The 23,285-nt window shown below is 31.1% G+C and overlaps 1 protein-coding gene and 1 pseudogene across 1 annotated transcript in view; both read right to left on the bottom strand.

Annotated features, from left to right (window-relative positions):
- The window catches only part of LOC111621872, a 17,188-nt pseudogene extending 5,194 nt beyond the window's left edge, over nt 1-11,994 (bottom strand).
- The window catches only part of LOC111621873 (elongation of very long chain fatty acids protein 3-like), a 27,150-nt gene extending 5,240 nt beyond the window's left edge, over nt 1-21,910 (bottom strand). The window contains exons 1-3 of the mRNA XM_023364126.1: nt 21,819-21,910; nt 16,604-16,998; nt 16,083-16,496 (exon numbers count right to left, since the gene is read on the bottom strand). Coding sequence (XP_023219894.1) covers nt 16,083-16,496; nt 16,604-16,982 — 793 coding nt within the window. The 5' untranslated portion in view covers nt 16,983-16,998; nt 21,819-21,910. The remainder of the gene's footprint in view (nt 1-16,082; nt 16,497-16,603; nt 16,999-21,818) is intronic.
- Between the last annotated feature and the right edge of the window lie 1,375 nt (nt 21,911-23,285).

Below are 23,285 nucleotides of genomic sequence, written 5' to 3'. Positions count from 1 at the left end.
CTATATCTTATTTTGATCGAAATTTTATCCATTTGCCTAAATGGATAAAATTTCGATCAAAATAAGATATAGTGCCATAAAAATATTAATAATATAGTGCCATAAAAATTTTTTATTTCTTCCAGTTTATTACTAGCTTGCCTAAGCTAGTAATAAACTGGAAGAAATAAAAAATTTAAAAGTAAATAATTTTTAATAATGAAAATTAAATTACCGTTAAATAAAAAACTCCAACTTCTCCAATTTCTTCTTCAATAATATATCATTTCCCCAAAAATTCTTTATTAATATTTCATTTCTATTTTCCTCTAATTCATTTTAAAAATATCTCCGTTTTGGGAAAACCCAGAATCTGGCAAACTGCGGTAAAGGAGTTTATCAAAGAAAAATAAGATAATATATCTGAATTATTTACGGATGATGGAAATCAACCGTAAATAATTTAAGTTAATTTTATTGTTTTCACCAACGAAGATATAAAACAATGAAAATGGAATCTATCGTACAACAATACATATAAATCGAACATATAAATAAATTTATTTCAAATTCTTCGTGTAGAGAAAAACTCTTATTTTATTATATTATGAAGATAAAGATATGAATAAAATAAAATTTTTAGCAATGAGCAGCGACATCAGATTCCGAAGAAGTCTATGGTCGGTATGCCCATGAATTTATTCACCCATTGTACCCTAAAATACTCTAGCATCTCTACTACAATTGGAGGGATTTATATTATATAATGTCTGAAAAGATTTTAAAATTCTTTATTTTTAATTATTTATATTGAATTCATATGAAGATGATTATCTATTAATTTGTATGCCACACAATTAAAATTTTTCCTTCGATTAAACAATCTTATTAATCTTTAACTTTTATTTGAATTTTAAAATCAAAATTTTATACAGTGCACTCTTACTAATCCGGCTCTTAATAAATGAGGTTTACCGTCTAAAGTGATTGCCTATGAGTTTCCGTTTTCATGAAAATTTTGGTCATGTCACATATTCTGTTTACTTGTTTACTCGGGTTTCATTTCTATGTAAAGTACGCTGTATTATTTTCCCATCTACCTCCGAAAATAAATACCGAAGGGAGACTAGTCACGTCATTCAATGCTTTGAGGTAGGCTTTAAAACGTATAAAAATTTGACTAATAAAGGTTTAATGACATTTCTTTGATGAGCGTTTTCAGCTTTTGCAAACTTTCATCAAAGAAATGTCCTCTCAACTTACGCCTCACCTTACATGGTTGGCTGTAGCTTTTTGTTGTTGTTGAATTGTTGTCGTCCCACAACTTTCAGATGAGAAAACAAATAGAAATCAGAGTGTACTAAATCGAAACTAAACGGCGGGTTTTCAAAGATTTTCCATTTGAAGTTTTTCAGCAAATCTTAAGTGCACGGGAAAGAATATGGCGCATTATCGTGAAGCATAATCGAAGTTTCATGTCACGATATAGTCTAATAGTTAGCTCATTATCATTTTCGGTCCAATAACGTAAATGCTAAATCCATCCGTTCTTTATTGTGTTTATCTGAAAGATGTTTAGGTGACCAACTAGAATAAAGTTTATGTTGCAAATCTTCACCACTCTGCAGTGATCAACGGATATACCTGTCAAGGGCGATCACGTGGCACTGGAGAACGACGTCTATATCCGCAAAAAATTTTGCAGATATCGCCAAAAACTAGCCAAAAATTACCGCGAAAAAATTCACATTAAAAAAAGGGATGGGATGGGAAAAAAAGGAATTATGTGACAATAAAAAAAAATTTTTCTTTATTAGACATAATTGTTTAAAAAATTTTTACCGAAACGGAAAGAGAAAAACGCGTAGGAAAATTCTTAAAACATTTCCCACGTTTATTTTCCACTACATCGTGATAGCGCCATATCTGACTAACCCTCTCTACAAAGGTTAACGGACGATTTCGTATTTGCTTAAACAAGAAATTTTGGAAATTTCTGCTGTTTAACTTTGATATAATGAATTTTAAATTTGATCGAATTTTTTCATTCACTAGCTGCACGAGATCGTCATTGACGAACGATTAGCGATATCTCCATCTTCAACATACACATTCTGCTTGCCTTTCTTGAAAAGTCTGTTTCATCGCCGGATTATTTCATTACTCATTGATCAGTTCTATAGACGTGTCAAATCTTATGAATTTCGGCTGCCGAAACGTTTTTGCAATCCAGATATTTGATTTCTAACATGTAAGTGTATCTCAGAACTAGAATCGTGCCAAACTAGAAAACATTAAGATGTTTTCTAGTTTGGCATGATTACATGACTCAAACTTAGAACAAAAACTTAAAATGTGTCAGCTGTCATCTGTTTGATTTACATGACAATAGGCAGACAGCAGAAACCACCAGCTCCTGTGCAGTGTGATGTGAAATATTAACTTACTTTTTGGATGCGCCAAATACACTTGATGATAAGTGTCACGATGAAACGTTTATTAAGCACAATTTTAAATGCAAGTAACTTACTTGTAAGAGGAAATTTTTATCGAGCTCATCGTGGATTCAGCTAGGTCCACATTGGGTGGTTGGGCGGTGAGGGACGAGGCTCGACACATCGTGGACAGACTATCCCCGAAAAATTCCTGGAGTTTTTCGACCTATTTAGATTCATTTAGAAATTTCCTAAAGTGGTGGGCTGACAACTTCACCGCTCTCTATTCGGTCTTATAGAAATATTAAAGAAGCAATGCGACGAGATGGCTTTTCTAATTTTTCTTTAAGCCGTATGAAGGCACAGTAGTAGTTAATAGTAATAGAAGATAGTCTAGTAATGATGAAATATTTCCAGAGAAAGGGCTTTTTTCTTACGTGGTGTTACATTAATTATATCATCCTTTACTCTCTTACTTTCCCGGCTGTTATATAAAATAGAGATGAAAAAAGAGAGATTTTACATTTACTCAAGATTTTACATTTTTGAACTCGAAAATCTTGAAAATAAAAGTGCAAAAAATTTGGGGATTTTCCTAGGAACTGTCCATAAATTACTTTCGTATTTTTCTTGAAGTTTTTACTCCTCCTTCCCCCTATTGTCTCAGTTTGTCCAAGTTTCCGAAACCTCCTTCCCTCTTCGGACATTCAACAAAATTCAATCTCACTCAAAACCTTTATTTTTTAATGAATAATAAAATGACGTCCATTGAAGTTCAATTTTCCTCCTTGTCTGACTTTGTCTGGCCTGTCGTAGCATCCTCCCTCCCTTTCAGTGTGGACGTCCTATATGGGGGATGTCCATATATGGATGTTTGAGTATGGATGTTTGTGTATGGATGTTTGATTGTGTATAGCCGAAAATTTCTGAAGTTTTCCAGGAAGGTTTTTGTGTTAGAGATGGATGCTATTAAAATTTTGTGGTTTAAGGTGAATGAGCTGGGAAGAAGCAAGTGATCACGTGTCATATTTCGAGTGGGATCGAACTTAATGAAGATTTTATTCGTTATTAGCATATACATATATATTTTAAATAAAACTCATCTCTACTCTGAAATTTAAGATTTGTACATTTTTATATCATAATAACTATTAATATCTATTAATATAAGAAGTATTTAAAATAAAATATCATAATAAATGGCACGATATACAATTTTAAATGTTTTTGCTGGACTGTATATATTACAGATCATTTTACACGATATTAGAATTTAGAAGAATTACATAACTCATACCACATGGCGGAAAAATATGACATAGGCCTAAAATTTCTATATAGCGCCCATTACGTAAGTTAGAAACATTAATCTCAAGAAAAAACGTTAACAACTTTTATAAATCATATTTTATAATACAAGATATTAGGAATATTGTAAAATCAGTTTTGGTGGCTTAATTAAAAAAAAAAAAAGATCAAATTCAAGATAATAAACAGCTATCATTTCATGCTTTGAATATCGTAAATCAAATAAAGAGTAATTATTAGATTATCATTCCAGCGATCTCGAATGTTATGGATACTCGAGAGGTCGTTACTTGAGCGAAAAACTCTAGAGAATACTAAAAGACTGAAAACATGCGGATGGATATTTTTCGCGGAAAATTATTTCTGCGCGAAACGTGATAATACTAGAGAGTGAATGGAGTGAACGTGTACCAGCCAAAATAAGAACGCGAAATCTAGGATCTTATTCTGGTCATCGTCTCCTCTTCGAGTGAAAGTGTTTACGTCACAAACCGGTCGACGATTGAGTAAACACAGTAGCGTAGCGTAGTGGGGGCGGCAGGGGCGGCCCGCCCCGGGCGGCACTTTTTAAGGGGCGACAAAATTACGTTTTAGGGAGCGGAAAAATTTTACAATAAATAATAATAATGTCTTGTAAGAATTTGAACCGTTTTATTTCATATTGTCGTCCACTTACGACTCGGACCGATTGAAATGAGCACGAAATAGTGTTACCAACTTACCATCCATCCGGACAGTCCGGGGATATCGCGCGCAACCTGTTGACTTCTTTTTTGCTTGTACGAGTTATTCGTATATATATATATACACACCTCCAATATCCNCGCTTGTTGGAGAACAATAAAAACACTACACTCAACAAGCCACCAATAAAACTCAACTGCCTAACCTATAACCAAAGTCTCCTTTTAATTTGTTTTTAAAATAAAGCGCTTGACAAACTTGCCCCGCATGCCGAAGTTGCCCCGGTCTCCCCTACGTATTTTTCCATAATTCCATTTTTATTGTTTTTTTTAAAATAATTACGCTTCATTATCTTTAAATTTTTTCGGCTGTTATATATGCATAACGAGAGAGAGTAATGGAGTCCTGTCAAATTTGACTCTCCGAGATTTTTGCAAATCTTCACGTCTTGAGACACTGAACTAAAAAAATTTCGTGTGTGTGTGTTGACGTCTATTTCATTTAATATCTCAAGACGGGGTGATGCTTAAAAAAAACGAAATTTGGCATGGTAGCTTGTGTATAAAGGGCATTGATTGCTATTAAATTTTGGTTGTGAAAAGTCAAGGGGATGAAGAGATAAAAGGTGTCACGTGTCATATCTTGAGAGGAGCCAGATTTAATGAAGATTTTACTTGTTGTTATCATTTACACTATTTTATAAAACTCATTTCTACATTCAAAATTAAGTCTTTTACTATTTTATAGTAATTAAAAATATATAAATTTTTATAACAAAATGTCAACAGATGGCGCAACACGAAATTTTAGTTATTTGTTTTCATTAATAATACAAATGTTATTTTTTAAAATAAAATCTCATAAAACCCGGGTAAGTTACGTAACTCGTTTTTAGAATTTTTAAGTTCTTTGTTTCGTAACTCATTTATTATTCATTCTTTGTTGCAATCAATTTTCTTGTTTCTTTATTTAATTTTTTTTGTAGTCGTTTTCTGTAATTGGTCATTACGTATTTTGCAATTATTCTTTAAGATATTTAAATATCAAAACACCAAGATACAGGTAAAAATCTTCAGTATATTATCTTTGATAAGAACTTTATCCTGTATCAAGTCTATGTTGAAACACACTAGAAACAAAATTAACATCTCCAGTAAAATATTAAGCGATTACACTGAGTACTACAAACCTACGGTATAATAAAACACCGCAGAGTTTGCTATTGAAAGGAAAATATTGATATTTAATAGGGTAACTGTATCATATTTCTCTCACCTTAACAATCATGCGCTCCTGTAGGAAATGCGATGGGCAACAAAAAAGAAAATATAGCTGAAAGGAAGCACCAACAATCGGCAACCACAAACATTTACCGCACGCATGAACGTAGTAACGGCAAGAGCACTGTGCTTTTGTGGTAAAAATGTGAAAACAGTGACAAATAATAGAGAGGTTGAGGCGCACGTTTTAAACGTGTAAACGTGTACGTGTGACGTTCGGCGCCGCTTTCCCGTAAGCCTAAAAGTTTGACGATGGTGTTTGGAATGTCGAGCGTGATTCCACCGACTATCCAAACACCATTGTCAAACTTTTAGGCTTACGGGAAAGCGGCGCCGAACGTCACACGTACACGTTTACACGTTTAAAACGTGCGCCTCAACCTCTCTATTGTACCAAGAGAGCGTAACTTTTTCCGTCCAACAGTGGATCCGATTTCTGGTTTCCGTCTAATAGACGATATCAGGTTCAGCGGATATTGTAGGGCCAGGAGAAATAAGAAGAATAAGAAAAAGCAGAACGCAATACAAGTACAGGTAACCCCCGTATAACACGGCACTTCTATAGCACGGATTCGCTCTAACACGGTTCGAGAATTGGTACCATCCCCCGTATAACACGGCACTTCTATAGCACGGATTCGCTCTAACACGGTTCGAGAATTGGTACTATCCCCCGTATAACACGGTACTTTTATAGCGCGGATTCACTCTGACACGGTTCGAGAATTGGGTAAAACCCTCGTACAACAGGAAATGTAATAAATTTTTACATACTTNCCCCTATACCCGGGGCAACTTCGTCAATTTCTCTTTTCTTGTAAAGTTGTAATTATTTTAATTATTTTTATTTCCAAACTGATTTTAACCAGTTCTATAGTAAGGTAACATTCCAATAGACAATATGCAAAGCTTTTTTTCAGTTTACAGCAGTATTTATTACACAAAATTTAAGTAAAGCTTAACATGCCGATCTTGCCCCTGTCTCCCCTATATTAAATTACAATACTGCATTTTATTTATATAACTACAAAGGTTATCTTAGGTAAGGGTTTATCACACCGAGTGACCAATCTAACACATTTTAAAAATTCTTTAAATTGTGTACAGTAGAGGAATAAAGAATTTTTAAATGTGTATATTGGTCACTCGGTGTGATAAACCCTTACCTAAGATAACCATTGTAGTTATAAAAATCAAACACTACAATATAACAAACATTAAAACGAATCCATATAAACAATTTAGTTATTTGATATTTGAAAAGTGATCCTTGTTAGAGAGGTTGTGATACTCGCACGTGATCGAAATTACTAACCTTAACGTTGGAAAAACTTCATATGACTTGTTTAAATAAAAAATCTTGTAAAAATGATATAATAATTGCTTTTATATGATAATAGTGTTTATATTTTTGCAACAGATGGAAAAAATTAAATGGGAAGTATGTTCTCGTAAATATCGCATTTATAGAAAAATAGCAGATGAGCCCGGCGTTGCTCGGGCAAAAAGTATCGATAGCAAAGATTAAGATAATGACATTATAGCCAATCTTACCCGTTTTCACAGAATGCAAGAATTAGGTTCCCCGTTTCCGGACTAATTAGAGAATTTTTACATGGTTCTAAAAATATGTTCGATTTCCTGCAAAAACGCAAAAAACCGCATCTGTGCCTGTAAATTTTGCACGCCGCTTTCTCTTAACACTTCCATTTTTAACACTTCTATTGTTAAGGAATACACTTCTTTCATCCCCCGTGGTACCCTACTAAAACGCAGTGAAAAACACAAATACGCGCATCTAAAAATAGTACAATAGAAGCGGAGTTTTTCAGGGTAAGCCTTAACTTCCAGCCCTTATATCTTCAACAGCACGCCCTTCAGGTAAAAACGGGAACCTTCTTCATGGATGGAGGATAGAGGGCCATATAACTCCCTTGATCGTACCGGGACTCGTTTTTTGAGTTATAGCGGCACGCACATTGTANTAGTCCCTAACTGTAACTGATTTAGAACCAGCATGCACTGCAAATTATTCTTCGCATTGCAAAATGACATACGCATGCGTCAGAAACTTCTATTCGAACAAACCTCACCTGCCGCCCGGGTCAGCGATTTTAATAAGGTGGCAACACTAGCATGGAATTTTTCATTACTTATTCTGTGACGAAACTGAATTTTAGTCTTAAATTGAGATACCTAAATAAGGAGGGGCGAAATTTTCCTCTGCCCCGGGCGGCTGACACCCACGCTACGCCACTGAGTAAACATTTACTTATGTCTCGAGAGACTATCGCTTCTTTTCAAATGAGATTCTGGACGACGTTTTCTCTCAAAAATTCTCTCGTCTTTCGACTGATCTTTCGTCTGTAACTTCGATTTCGTTATATATGTCAATCAATATATATATAACGAAATCGAAATTACAGACGAAATAATAGATATAATGGACGACTGAATGCTATTTGTATTATGCAATCATATTAGAGAACCTTCTGTATTTCGGGATGGAATATTTCGAGATACAGATAACGCTTTTTTTAATGGTTACCTTACATTTCACACTGACTCCATCTTTTTAAAAATAATTCTACATGAATTATGAATATGCTGTTAATCTTATCCATTAATCCCAGCCATTCGTTTCTAAGTATTTTTCGAAATATTGTCATCATATATTCCCTTAAATAAGTAAGTACGCACACTTTCCTAACTAACTTATTAAAACTTCTATTTGTTAAGAGACAATGTTATACAAAACATTTTGACATTATAAACTGTAAAAACTAGTTTCTCAAACGGGATCGCGTGATTCGGTTGTTTTTTTAACCCTTGGAATTTCGCAAATTTCTTAAAAGTTCACTTTTTTCTTATTTTGTGTTTAAGGTTGAGGAAATTTCGCAAGTAGAAAGTATAATTAACTCATAAACTGTCAAAATACATTTGTATTTATTAATTTTAAACGTACTTATTAGCTTTTTTAATTTTTGCTCGTTATGGCATGTCACAAATGGTCAATAATCAATATGCAGCTTATTTGTGGCAGGACTCCGAAAATTCTTTACTTGTCAGAACCTATAATATCGGAATAATTGTGCTTACGCTGTCTTAATTTTTAACCATGCCCGGTAGCTTCGATAATTGCGTAACGCCAGGTTGTGCAAGTTGGGCAAGGATACAAACGAGTACGAAGTCTGCAAGTATGAAGTTTTTCTTCATAAACCTGATTATTATAGCCAAACGAATTGCCGAATTATCGAGCTATAAGCTTGATGTCGCTATTAAAGCAGCCGAGATAGACAAATCAAGAATACTAGACAGCAAAAGAAGTACTACAATCTCGAAAACGAACTGGAAATCTTCGAGGTTAAAGGTGAGAAAACACAACATCTGTCTTCTCTTAATTGCAATAAAGACGATTCCACTAACATCAATTAACATCAAAATGGAAAGGGCATTCTCGGTAGCAGGACTTTTCATTACAAAAATAAGTACCAGTTCGAGTGATTGGAGTATTGACCATATTTGCTTTTTAAAATCTTACTATAAAAATTTACAATAATATTTTGTATTATGTTTTATTTAAAAACCGAAAATTACCTTTTAAGTTAGAAGTTTGATATAAGTTCATTTTTTTTTAATTATCAACTCAATTCAAAGCATTTTTGTTTTTTTACTTTTTGTTGTATGCAGTTTCCAGCAAACTTTAATAAATTTTTTCTATTTATGAAAATTTCTACGTAATTCAAAAGTAATTTTTAATATATATTTTACACAGCATTATTAATATGATTTTGGAGGTTGCAGAACGTATTAAATTACTTTAGAAAATGAAAAATAATTATATTATTTGATTTCATGATATTTTGTATATTTTAAGAATAATTAATTTTGTCCCGGAATTTCCCGGAATCCCGGGAAACAGTTCACTTTTATCCTTGAATCCCGAGACAAGCAAAAGACCGGAAAATGAGAAACCCTAGTAAAAACACTATAAAACAAAAACATGTTTTTGTCAAAGCCACGTGCTTTATTAGACCTAGTACTTTACTTTCTTTATCACATGCTCTATAAATTTGTATTCTGCATTTTCGAAAATTTTACAATTTCATTACTTAAAATTCTGTACTGTGTTGCGAGCGCAGATAATTCAAACACATACAAGATATAATTAATCTAGTAGAATAGTGACGTCAAAGATGAGTGACCAGAATACAGCATCTGCTTTATTTGAATATCCTCCATTTCCAAATAAAACACGAACTGCCGATTCTCTCACCAAGGCCGTCGAGCACTTATATCGGGCTCCTTATGTCATTTTGTTTGTTTGTTTNCACAGGGCAGAAAGAGTTTTAAAAAATACTGAACGATACTCATAATCCAAAAAAGGAACGAGTCCGTGACACTTTAGACCAGTGATTCCCAAACTTTTTCGATCCACCGCCCCCTTTGTTCCGTAAAGTTATACCCAACGCTCCCTAACCCATTTTCTCTGCACTTATATCGGGCTCCTTATGTCATTTTGTTTGTTTGTTTTTTTTTGAACGAATATAAAGCAGAGAATATTTCTTTCTTTATCTAAACGTCTGAGATTGTTTCGTTGGTTGTAATTAAGTACAGAAAAAAAACCGGCACAAAATACGCCACATTTTGAAGAATCCTATAACTTACTCCAAACGAGAGTAGAAACAAAATAAAACAAATTTCGTTAAAATCGTCCAAAGGATTAAATTCGGCGCAATATTGAAATTATCTCGCATTCTCTATAACTTCTGAGTACTATGCGATCCAATGGTGGTGTGTAGATGGTGGGTAGAGTAATACATAACTATAAATTTGATTATAACTTAGGCAGATAATGTGAGTTCTAATTATTTAAAATTTATTATTTATATATATAAAATGTAATGGATATCCGTCTGTCCTGTATACATTTCTAAACTGTTTTGACCGATATGCACCCGTATTTTACCGATTTTTCCCACGAAAACTATAAATGGAATGTCGGTTGCATTCGAATAGAATAAAAATTTTTTAAATATTCTAGAATAAATATTTCAAATGTCGATAGCCGGATCTTTGAAAATATAAAGATACGTGTATAAAACATATATAGTAACATATATATATAATAAAAATAATAGCTGAGTACATTCCCAATGCGTTTGTTACTTGTTCATTTAATGTGATTTGACGTATATTTCGAAAAAAATATTCACTGTCTGCACGGGTGGTTTCTACTGTCACCTTGACCCTTGAGAGCGAGAGTTCGAGTCTGATGGTTGATGATCCTGGATTTATTTCCAGGGGAACCTATAAAACAAGATATGCGGGGAGTTACGCATCTATAAAATGCTACTATTACCTATTACGGTATCTTCGAATTATTTATAAATTTTAACTAGTAAGTGACCTATGGGTGATATAGTTAATTAATAAAATTCCGTCTTAAAAATGTTATATTTTTATAGTAAAAGTAACATTTATTTGTAGAGATAGTAACAGTACGGGTCAAAGGAAAAAAACCCAGTTTTTCTCCTCTCGACGATCCAGCCTCTGATTTTTGCGTGATAAATATCCGTCTGAATATGTTAGTACAGAATTCCGCTCCTAAATTTTACGTGCGTAAATATTCATTCGTGTTTTCAGCCCTAAGAATGAAATTAAAATAATGGAGATAACCGAGAAATTTGTAATAATCGAGTTGTTTGAGCAATTTCTCATCACTACTCACTTAAAACTTTTGACAGTACGCGGATTACTGTATTAACAAACCACACAACCTGACCAGACATAACAGAGTACACCAGTGTTTTTCATTTTTAAGCCATTTATTATATTTTGTGGCAATTCTATTCAAATTTTTGCTTTAGATCTGCGTATCTCTTATATAAATATATATAAAATAAACATGTATATATATGCATAATCATTAAAGTTTATGGAGCACGATAATAAGGATGTAATTTTTTATAATTAATACAAAACTTATCATAAGTAGTAATGGTTTAAAACATAACAAAAATAACTTTTTAATTTTATAATTCAATTTTACTTTTATAATTTTATCTGGTTGGTTTGTACTTACAGTTCAGTTCAACATTCGAATCGCTTCTAGGATTGATCAGGCATATGGAGTTAGGATGATTCTTCCCTTCTCGTAAGTTCTGTAAAGCACGCGTAATGTGATGGAGTATTTGAAGAACTACTCGGATTCCCAAAAAAGTTCTTACGTTTTTGTTTCGTTCTAACGGATTTTTGCGTATTTAATTTGCTAGGGCTTAATCTCGTCCTAATATCTGATGTAACAGTAAACCAATCAGCGTTTTGATGAAATGCTTTCACTTTATTGGATAAAATAGTAGCGCTGTTTACAAAATAGGAATTCACTACAGGTACACGAACGAATTTCTGGCAACTGAACGTTTCGTCCGTCACCTTTAAAACCGGAGAAAATTACGAGAGGAAAAATTGTATTCACGTGGCAACCGGATTAGTTTATTGAGAATCACAGATGATGTTGTATGTAGGATCTGCTTATTTACATTATTAATGCTGTATTTGGTGGAAATATCACAAATTTGTGTTATTCTTAGTTTATTTTGGTTTGTTAAATTTAACCCTAGAGACTTCTAAGAGGAATGAGAGTGTAAGTAGTGATGTTAAACGTAAACCTTATCGATCCAAGATAACTTAGAACTATTGAAAAAAAATGGACCGTGGTGTTTCATTTAGTAAGTAGTGAAATCTGGTTATACTGGTCATCATACTGGTCATCAACTATAAGTATCTAGACCGAACACCCACAGGCCGGATGGCTGAGCGGTCAAGGTGGCAGCCTACCGATTTGGGGGACCCGGATCGAATCCGAAAGGGGTCGAAAAATCCCCAGAAATTTTCGAGATGGCCCGTTTAGATACGTCAGGTCCCGTCCCTCACCACCCAGTCGCTCCATTGTGGGCCTGGCCGAACCCACAATGGGCTTGATAAAAAAGAGGCCCTCTTAGTGCCCACAGGGCAGAAAGAGTTTTAAAAAATACTGAACGATACTCATAATCCAAAAAAGGAACGAGTCCGTGACACTTTAGACCAGTGATTCCCAAACTTTTTCGATCCACCGTCCCCTTTGTTCCGTAAAGTTATACCCAACGCTCCCTAACCCATTTTCTCTTGTGTGAGAAAAGGATTGGAAATATTCTTAGGAAAACTTTTCTATGAATCTCACACTTTGTGCCCTTACTGTACATTGTTCTCAACATCTGGAAATCATTAAACGCAATGTTTCCTCTTATCAGCCCCAATTTTGCCTTTGGTCACCGTTCAATACCCTGCCTCCAGCTCCTCCTAGATCTACTCATCGCCCAGAAGGGGGCGTTATTGCCCACATTGAGAAACGCTGCTTTAGACCAACGGTCTAACGTCGGCAACCGTTGGTCCATGGAGAAATTTGAACATTAATCAACCAAAGGTTACGCGAAGTATTACGAAAGAAATGCAAAATACTTAGTTACTTTTTTCACACATTGGGGTTTTTTATTCAAATCTAAAATCAAAAACAAAGTGACTGTTAACAATAAACAATATTGTGAGTGAGATTGCCGTCTTTCGTTTAAAAGCGCGAAGAATCCATAAACTTGTTTCAAACAAGCAGCAATGAACTTTAGGCTTGTATTAATTTATTATAATTAAACATGTGAGTTTCATATTAATATATATAGTAAAATCGAACTTTTATGATCATTATTCTACAGATTTTGTATCGTTTAAAAAGTTCATGATAATGGTCCACGGGATTCAAAATTGTACTTTAGTAGTCCGTGAGGTGAGAAAGGTTGCCGACCGCGGCTTTAGAACACTTGACAGGTGTGTAATTAGTGAGTTAGAAGTGTGTTGATGAATTATTATTATACACTACAATAGTTGGTCCGCCAAAAACGTTAATCCGCAAAGCTTTAGAACCAAGGACGCTGGAAATTTTGTAGTGTACCTGTATTATATATTATTTTTTACTTATTTTGTTTAGTTTTTATTCACATTTTAAGATAGTCTTGTTGAAAATTATTATTGAAAAGGGCATGATTAATTCAGAATGATCCTACTTTAATTAAAAATTTGAATCAGAAATAATAATGGAATTAATTTTGATGCTGAAATAGGATTACTTAAGTTAAACTATTGTTATGTTTATCGTAATTGTAACGACTTGCTGTTGACGCAATGTAAATTTCGTCATAAATGTATACCAACCTAAGGTCAAAAATGACGTAAACTAGTGATAAACATGTATACCTTTAAATGTTTTATATGAATATCAATCTTGGGTTGCACGAATGACTCAATTAATTATTTTTTCTATTGAAATAGATACTTTTTAGAGTATCTTCAAACATCAATATTTGTAATAAATTAAAGTAAATTCTTGCTTTGAATGAATGATAAATTTAAATTTATTGTATTTTTCTTAACTGTAAGGTATTGCTAGAACATAATATTTTGTTTACGTGTGTTTAACTTATTCTATTGATATAGGAGGTTTTTTTTATATTCGTATTACATAAGTCCACGTTTTGGACGTTAAGCTTCCTAAACATTATTAGAAAATCAACATGTTATAATATAAATGAAGTTCTTTGTATTATAATATTTAACTTATAGCTCTCAGAGGTTAACTTGAGGTCTCAGAGAACTAAGAAAGAATGATAGAATCTCTTATTAAAATAGAAAAATTTTATTTCTTACGATAAATATGTTAAAGTAGATAAACTTACGAACCTTGAAACGTCGAGAAATGCAAAAAAATCGGGGGACTTTTTCTGTATGTATGGATGTTAGTGTGTGTAAGGGCGCTCGATTTTGTTTACCCTTTTTAAACCTTAATAACTCCTGTGCTTTATGTCGAAAATTTATGAAATTTTACAGGGAGGTTTGTGTATAATGGGATTGATGCTATTAAAATTTTGGTGATTAAAGGTCGACGGGATAGGGAGATAAAAGAGGTCGTTTGTCATATCTCGAGTAGGATCATGTAATGACGATTTTACTCTATTAGCATTTACAATTTTTTTTTTAGAAAACCCATCACTATCCCCAAAATTAAGTTTTTTTGCTATTTTATAATAATTAAAACTATAAAAAGTTTTATTTTTATTTTTAATGTCATAACAGATGGCCACATACAGCTTTAAATGCTGCCGGGATAGTTAACAACTCGTTGCCAGATTTTTTAAAATAAATTTGTAATTGTCAAAATTAATACTGATGAAAAGCTGTGCTGTACGATAGTTAAAAATTTTTGTTAGTCATATTAAAAATATAAGAAAATGTGAATTTTTGCTTACAAAAATCTTAAAGTATAATTACTGTATGAAATATTAAAGTATAATGTACTGAATGAAAGAGCGAGTTGTCTGGATATCGAGTACTGCCATGATCTAAAACCATGAATATTAAGAAAAGCATATCGAATTAGAAATAATTATTTAATAAGAATTCAAATAATTAAAGTTGCTTTCCTGTATTTTGAAAAATTTTAACTTTTAAGCTATTTAAATTACTAATTTTTCCAATTTAAATCTTTATAATTCGATTAGAAGTATATAATTTGTGAATTTGTAAACGGATTGAAAAGTTATTAATCTCATTTAAATTTATAAATGAAACTTCATATTTTTTTCTTAATATAGAATTTATGTTTTATATCAGTAAAATTCATATTCGCAAAGAATAAATAACAAAAGAAATTACTTTATTGACAGTAAAAAATATATAAAAATATATTATCATATTTGCAGCAGTATATTAAAACAATTTCATAGTGAAAAAATATTTATAAATGCTATATAAAAATTAATGATAAAACAAATTAATACGTCTACTTATACATATAAAATGTAAATGTTAATTACTGTTCAAATTCATTTTTTTTAATATAATATATTTTATATCATGAAATACATTTTCAGTATGTACTGTACATTATTAACTGAAAATATTATAAATGAAAGAAAATAATTTATTTTTACATTTTAGCAAACGCGGGTATACATACATTCATAATATCGGTTTGACAAATTTGTAAAATCTCAAAAAATGTAATTAATTTTAATATAAATTTAAATACAAAATTAGTATTTATATAAAAATTATACATCTCTGTTTTAACTACTCCTATAGTTAAATCTCAATACAGCGTTCTCCTAAATATCGCCACACTTGTTTTAATAATTTGCAAGTTCACGGGCAAATAAACAATGGCATTATATCAAAGTTGTACAGCCATATTATCTTATTTTAAAATCAAAAATTAAAATCATGAGAAGAATTATTTGTTGTTCTAATTTCAACAACATAGTTTAATTCATTTAATTCAGTTTATTCAGTTAATTCATAGTTTATTCATTTTTGTTCTTTTTAGAACAAACATAATTGACATAAAAGAATCGTGCAAATAAGAAAAAATACGAAACATACATTACAATAATAATAAATATTGGTCTTAAAGGAAATCTACAATCATCTCTAAACGCTCGGAAATAAAATGCCATATAACACAGAAAGCAACCATATAGCATTTGAAGAATTTGTATAGAAGTCAATGCCATGCTACAATATTTTGGTATTTTTATATTTAAAGCAGCCAACATGTAATATGTGTACATAAGCGAATGAACAAAATAATTGGCAACAATAAATCCATGACCAATAGGAAGTCTGTTGGCAATAGCGAAAGCTGTGATGATTGCAGTTAGAGCATGATGATAGTAATGAAGAAAGGTGAGTTTTCTTTTACGTAACACAATAAACACAGTGTCACCATATTCGATATTTTTAAGAATCTTAAAAAGCCATCCCCAAAATACGGAAGCATTCATTNAAGAAAGGTAAGTTTTCTTTTACGTAACACAATAAACACAGTGTCACCATATTCGATATTTTTAAGAATCTTAAAAAGCCATCCCCAAAATACGGAAGCATTCATTTGCAAACCATAATTTTGATCGCAGATAGAGAAGGCCATGCTAAAATCCCATACCAGATGTAAATATCCGGGTAACATACGAACAGTAGCAAATATGCTGATAAATGCCATTGTAAAATTCCAAAAAGCTAGTAAATACTTCAGTTCGAAAGCTTCTTTTTCTTTCATGTATGATCTTAAATTAAATATAACTACTAAATAAACCATGGAATAATATATTTGATGATGCCATGTTTTATTTTCAGTTTCTATCACTTCTACTCCATCAATTAATTTTTCAAATTGAAATGGTTCTAGTACTGGAAATGTTACGTTTGCCATAATTGCTTGTTTTATTCTGAAAGAAAAAAACTAATGTTAAAATTTAAATAAGATAAAAGTTTAATATTCTAAGACATAAATTTACAGCTTCTCATTCTGGTTTATGCGGATAAAATTTTTCCCAGCTGATTTTTAACTTATGGCGATAAGATGACCCTTTTATAATCTTATAATTTACACTTTGATTTGAAATTAAACTAAATATTATAAACTACTCAGTTTTGATCTACTTCCTATAAGAATTAAATTAAAAATAATAATAATTAATAACAGAAATAATATTACGCTGAATACTGTATTTAAAGGATTTGATTGAATTCGACGAATTTCATATTAAACAAACCTAGTTAAAAATAATGCAGATGTAGGAACTATAGAGTACACGTAAAAGAGTACTTTATTCAGTGACGTTTTGCTACTCTTAAAGCAAAACGAAATCGAAACTAAAAAAAATCAGGAATATCGTGTCCTGAATTCCCTGTAAATAAAAAGCTAAATAGAAGATGGATACAAGTTTTATGCAGAAGAATTGGACATCTAAAAAAATAGTATTGTTTTTGTATTGGTGTATAATCCCATTAATAATCTTTTGCTTCACTTGCAATTAGTTTTAATTAGTTTCCACTAGTCATGGAAGGCATGTTGACTTATTGCAAATATGAAACTGAATAATAGAATTAGATTTTTAAATTTATTAGTTTTAAATTGATTTTTTAATGGAAAATTACTTTAATAATTACTTAATGTAATTAATAAACTAAATATAAAAACTTTTACCAAAAAGTAATCTATATAATAAGAAACTTGAGGTTTCGAACTACAAATTCCATACATACAGTCTATATTCTTGTGAGTAAAAATAAAAAAAATACTGCATTATGAAATTACGAATATTCATTTTTTATGATTTTCGCGCTCAAGAAGATAACCAAAAAATTAACTTCGGTACATTTCAATAACAAGATATGAAAATAAGTCCACCATATTTACAAAATAGTGTAAAGCTTTAATTTACTTATTTTAAAAGTTGAATTTAAAAATGATTACTAAATAGTATTATCTTTATTATTTATGTAATGGTTATTTATATTATACATACATATATATATATATTGGTATGGTAATACATATTATATATATGCATATATACAGTACTTTATATTTATAGATCTGGTGTATGCAGCTTGCATTCTAAACAAAGTAATGATGAGGTAGGGTAAACCTTCGACAATTAACAGTTGTGCTGTTCCATTAATTTTGTCAGAATATTATAAGCATTTCCAAGAAGCCACAACTAAACTATCAGATCAACTACATAGTCATTTTTGTCATATTTTTCGTTTCCATACTTATGTAGTTATTTTTGTGTTTATTAAACGTTTTCACTTTGATTCCTGAGCGTTTGTGCCCATCATTGGCCTGATAAGCCCTCACTATTATCTGACTCACGGTTGTTGATAATTTAATTAATATAACTCTCAAACACGTTTATAAATTTACTTTGTTTCATCATAATTTCACAATTTCTACGAAAACTTAATAATTACTACGAAATTTCATCACGAATACGATTTCTACGAAAAATAAATAATTAATTAGGACTTGTCCGGGTGTAAACCGGCCTGATGGAAACACTATTTATAAGTCTTTGAAAGTTCACGTCTCCGAGGGCGATAGCCGAATGGATAAGACACTAGGCACTGAAGCTAAAGCTTAAAAAATAGAAAAAAAAAAACAGACGTTGTAGGTTCGAACCTTCAGAATTCTAGTTTAACTGTTTTTATGTGTAACATTACATTATTACAAGTACTTGTATTCTTCACGTTTAAAGCTTATAAAACAAGTGATTAAAATTGTGACGTCTATTTCCTATTATTATTATTTTATTTAGCTCTAGTGTCTAGCGTCTTAACTACTGGACAATCACTGCCCTGAAACTTTCAAAGACTTATAAGCTAAACACTAAATTTTCAGAAGCTCATTTTTAGGAAACGCTTGATTAGGGGTTCTATTGATTGGACAAGAACCAATTTGTGTTTAAGGTTACGTGCTCACCAAGTTTTATTCAAATCAGGTACCCGAATATCTGGTCCTCTCCTTGTAAGTTACAACTTATACATATTAGAGAGGTTGCGGTCGACGTTTTCATCACAAAAACGTGAACGTCGGACGTTCAGCACCTAGAAGTTTGACAATGGCGTTTGAAACGTCGAGCATGATTCCACTGACGTTCCAAACGCCATTGTCAAACTTCTAGGCGTCCGACGTACACGTTTTCGTGATGAAAACGTCGACCGCAACCTCTCTACTACTTTTGCTTTTCAGACGCCAAACTGATAAAACTATCATTACCTGCATTAATTAGTAAATAAAACTGGTGGCGATAAGTAATTTGAAATGACGAAAAAATTTAAAACTGGTAAATGGTTGGCAATATTTAAAAATTTTTCCTGTATATATTATATTTATATAAATATTTATTCAAAATGCTATCTAAAAGGTTATCTCAGTGTGTTTGTGATTTACATAAGCTTGACGTCAAAACCCACGGATACTTTCCTGACTTTCAACAAAAAGGTAATGTTCATCAAAAAATGACCTTGTAAAGCTTTTTCCATAGATGATTAGATGATGTGAGGATTTTGCAATTAGTCGTTTCCTGTTTCAATTGCTGACATAGAATTCGCTTGTGCCAACGATAGATCTGACATCTAGCGGTATTAGCGCGAACTACGTGATGGCGGCTGCTATGGGTATAAAGTCTGTGGTCTGCTAGAATTAGAAAGTGTTCAACCTGCAATGGTAAGTAATAAGGATTACTGTGAATTTGGATGTAAGTCTAAAGGTTCATCAAACTCAGTACATATGCGCACATTCCCAAAAAAATAAATTACTGCGAAAAAAGTGGGAAATAAAAGTTTAGTTATCACTTCAGTTTCACCAATACCTAATTTTGGTGAGCTTAAAATTTATTTTTTATTTTTACAGACGTTCTCAACCTATATTATAAATGTTCCAAAATGGAACGTACCTTTTTTGAATATTTTATATATTTAAAATAAATTTTAAAAAGTGTGTATATTAAATAAATAAATAAAAAGTAAATAAACAAATAAAACAGAAAACAAAGCTAACTAGAAAGAAACATGATTTAAGGGTTTTTAAGTCCCATTCTTTTTTCTATTATATATTTCCATGCTGTTGGAAGAGCATTAGCATTTAGACAACAAATTAGGCATTTTACTTTTATAAATTTCCACCTTTTCCATCTCCAACGCAATTAATGCAGAATGCACCGTTTTAATGACTTTTGCCTCTTCCTATTTTACAACCGCTCGTTCGGTCTGCGCTATAATCGCTAATATTGTGTTGTTGTGCCCTTTGTCAACATTGTATCTATGTTCTCGCAGATTTACCATCAGGTTTCTTCTAGTCACACCCACATAATCTTTTTCAATTCTTAACTGTTGATTTTCAAATAGTATTTTATATACCCCAGCTTTCTCTTCCTTTTTTACGCTATCTTTATCGTTCCGTAGCAAGCTATAGATATTGGGTGCTCTTTTTCTTGTAAAAACTCGAGAATGGTCTATAAAAGAGCACCCAATATCTATAGCTTGCTACGGAACGATAAAGATAGCGTAAAAAGGAAGAGAAAGCTGGAGTTTATAAAATACCATTTGATAACCAATAGTTAGGTGTCTCAAAGGATTATAGGTTGAGAACGTTTGTAAAAATAAAAAATAAATTTTAAGCTCAGCAAAATTAGGTGTTGGTGAAACCCTAAGTGAATTAGTTGCTAAGAGGTGGAGATATGAAGTTATGTTTTAGCATTTCCTCTTCTTATAAGACATCTTTTTCGATCACCCACGTATTCTAAAATGTCACAAAGTAATCATCATAATTTAAACAACTACGAAATCAACTAGGACACAAATGCGGATAAAACGTTTTGACTACAGAGAGAAAAGATATTAAAAAGACAACACACACATGTAACTCTCGTATGTTGCCACGTACTCTATACCCTTTGTGGCAGCCATTTTGATCGACTCATACTCCACCTATATTTACTGGCACAAGCGAATAGCAATGAAATAATATAGATATCTTCAATAACATATTTAAAAAGCTTTGAATTTTTTATGTTTTCTAAATACAAATGAAAAATTTTGCTTATTGGATCGAGGCACCTCTGCATAAGCTTTGTATAATTCTATTAATGTATAAATTTTTTCTGTTCAAGTTGACAAATGATATTCATTCGATTTTTGTATATAATATAAAAATTTTAATAAAATATTACGTACAATAGGATTACTTCAAATGAAATGGAATAGAATCGAAACGACAATACCTATACCAAACAATATCATAATTCATGCTACTAACATTTTAGTGTATTAATACAATTCATTAACTTACAATAGAGATAAATATCAGGAAGGTCATGAAATAAAATGATTAATATCGTTATATAATAAATGCTTAGTTAAAATTAATTGAATTACAATTAAAATAAACAATTTCAATTATGTTTTTATCAATTTAATTTTCTATTTATATAAAAATTTTTTACTAATTATTTACATTTTATTTATAAATAAACTACAAAAATTATCTTCAAATTGACATACAGTATTTAATAAAAGTATTTGTAAAATATAATGTGAAAAAACATTCATTAGTTTTTAACATTAAAAAAAACTGTAAATTTTAGTTATAATGGATTTATTATATTTTAATTGATTGCAAGTTAAAATTATATTAGTTAATAAAATAGAAGTAATATTTAATAATAGTACTAATAGTTAAAGTAGTAATAATTATACTCACTATGCAGTCCAACAAATTTTAATTTGAGCAAACAATTGGAAAAATTAGATGTTAATAGACGAGAGATTATCTCTCCCTTCAAAAAATAACTGAAAATAAAAATATATATTTCATTGACAAAAAGATCAGGGATTAAATTACAATTAAAATTCTGTATAATAGAAGAAACACTTTAAGAAATAAACTATTGTCTGTAGTTTTTACCAATGACATATTTTTAATTTGTGGCACAATCAGAAGAATATTTTTAACAAAGTTTATACATTGAAATAGAAAAATAAGCCTGAAAATGAAGTTCAACTCAGTCGTATAACTGTTGGGTTCTTGAAACGTGTAAAAACGACTGATTATAAAGAGAATCTTTTAATTTTTTTTTCGTTTATTATTTTTTCTATTATAAAGAAATTTTAATCCTATAAAAACTATTTAATGTAAAATATATTAAATTTTTTTGGTATATTAAATAATATATTCATTACAATATGTATATTTTGCAAGATCTTAACAAATATTTTATATTCTTATTTAAGTAAATAGAATTTGTATAAAGATACATTCGTATATATTGATACATTTATATAGCATTGACTTTAAAAGTACCTTCTTCGATTTGACAGATTCAAAAATTCAAAATCTTTATTATAAAGATTTTAACATTCTTTTTCAAATTAAATATTACAAAAATAAAGTTAAAAAAATTATTTAATTATTATGTCATTAATGATTATGTCATTAATCAAAATTATGTCAAATTATTAATCAAAATTATTATGTCATTAATGATGAGAAAATCGCGATAGTTTTGCGACATTCTTTAATTAATTGTGGTCGATCATAATTAAAAATGATAAAAATAAAATAGAAGGAAGTATTTTTAACATTTTTACAAATATGGCTGATTTTTACTATCTTCTGTTTAGGAGAAGATAAGCTAAAGTGATTTTTAAATAATCAATACATAAAGGTATAGTAGATTGAATCGCTAATTGGGTTGCAATTTGAAAAAAATTATAGACCTATAAATTCCCACTGTCTTCCGTCTATCTATCTGTCCTTCTTTAATCTCAAGAAAAGAGATAGGTAGATGAAAACTGAGACCAGATATGAAAATCGCAGGGGCAGGAAAGCCCGATTAACTATATGCAAACATCTTACGAAAACCAGAAGTCACGTTATTTCAATTCGAACAATTTCCCCTGAAATAAGTTACATAGATGACTGTTACGACTCTATTACCAACGGAAAGGTATGATGTACGGGGACAAGACACTACTATTTTGAGGTAGAGAGCATATAGTGTACAGTATTTTACATTAAATAAATTAAAAATTGCAGCCCGGCATTGTGACGATGTCACAATAAATAATTGCTCGTTTCTTTATAATTTTTTATAGTTCTATTTGATATATATTAGCATATTTGGCAAAATAATTATTCGTGCATTCAGTTTTAGGCTTCTTGCTTTTA

Source organism: Centruroides sculpturatus, unplaced genomic scaffold (genome assembly GCF_000671375.1).
Source record: "Centruroides sculpturatus isolate CEXI.00-Female unplaced genomic scaffold, Cexi_2.0 scaffold184, whole genome shotgun sequence".
Taxonomy (NCBI): domain Eukaryota; kingdom Metazoa; phylum Arthropoda; class Arachnida; order Scorpiones; family Buthidae; genus Centruroides; species Centruroides sculpturatus.
Note: the sequence above shows the minus strand (reverse complement) of the source record. Positions and strands in the feature narration are given on the sequence as shown.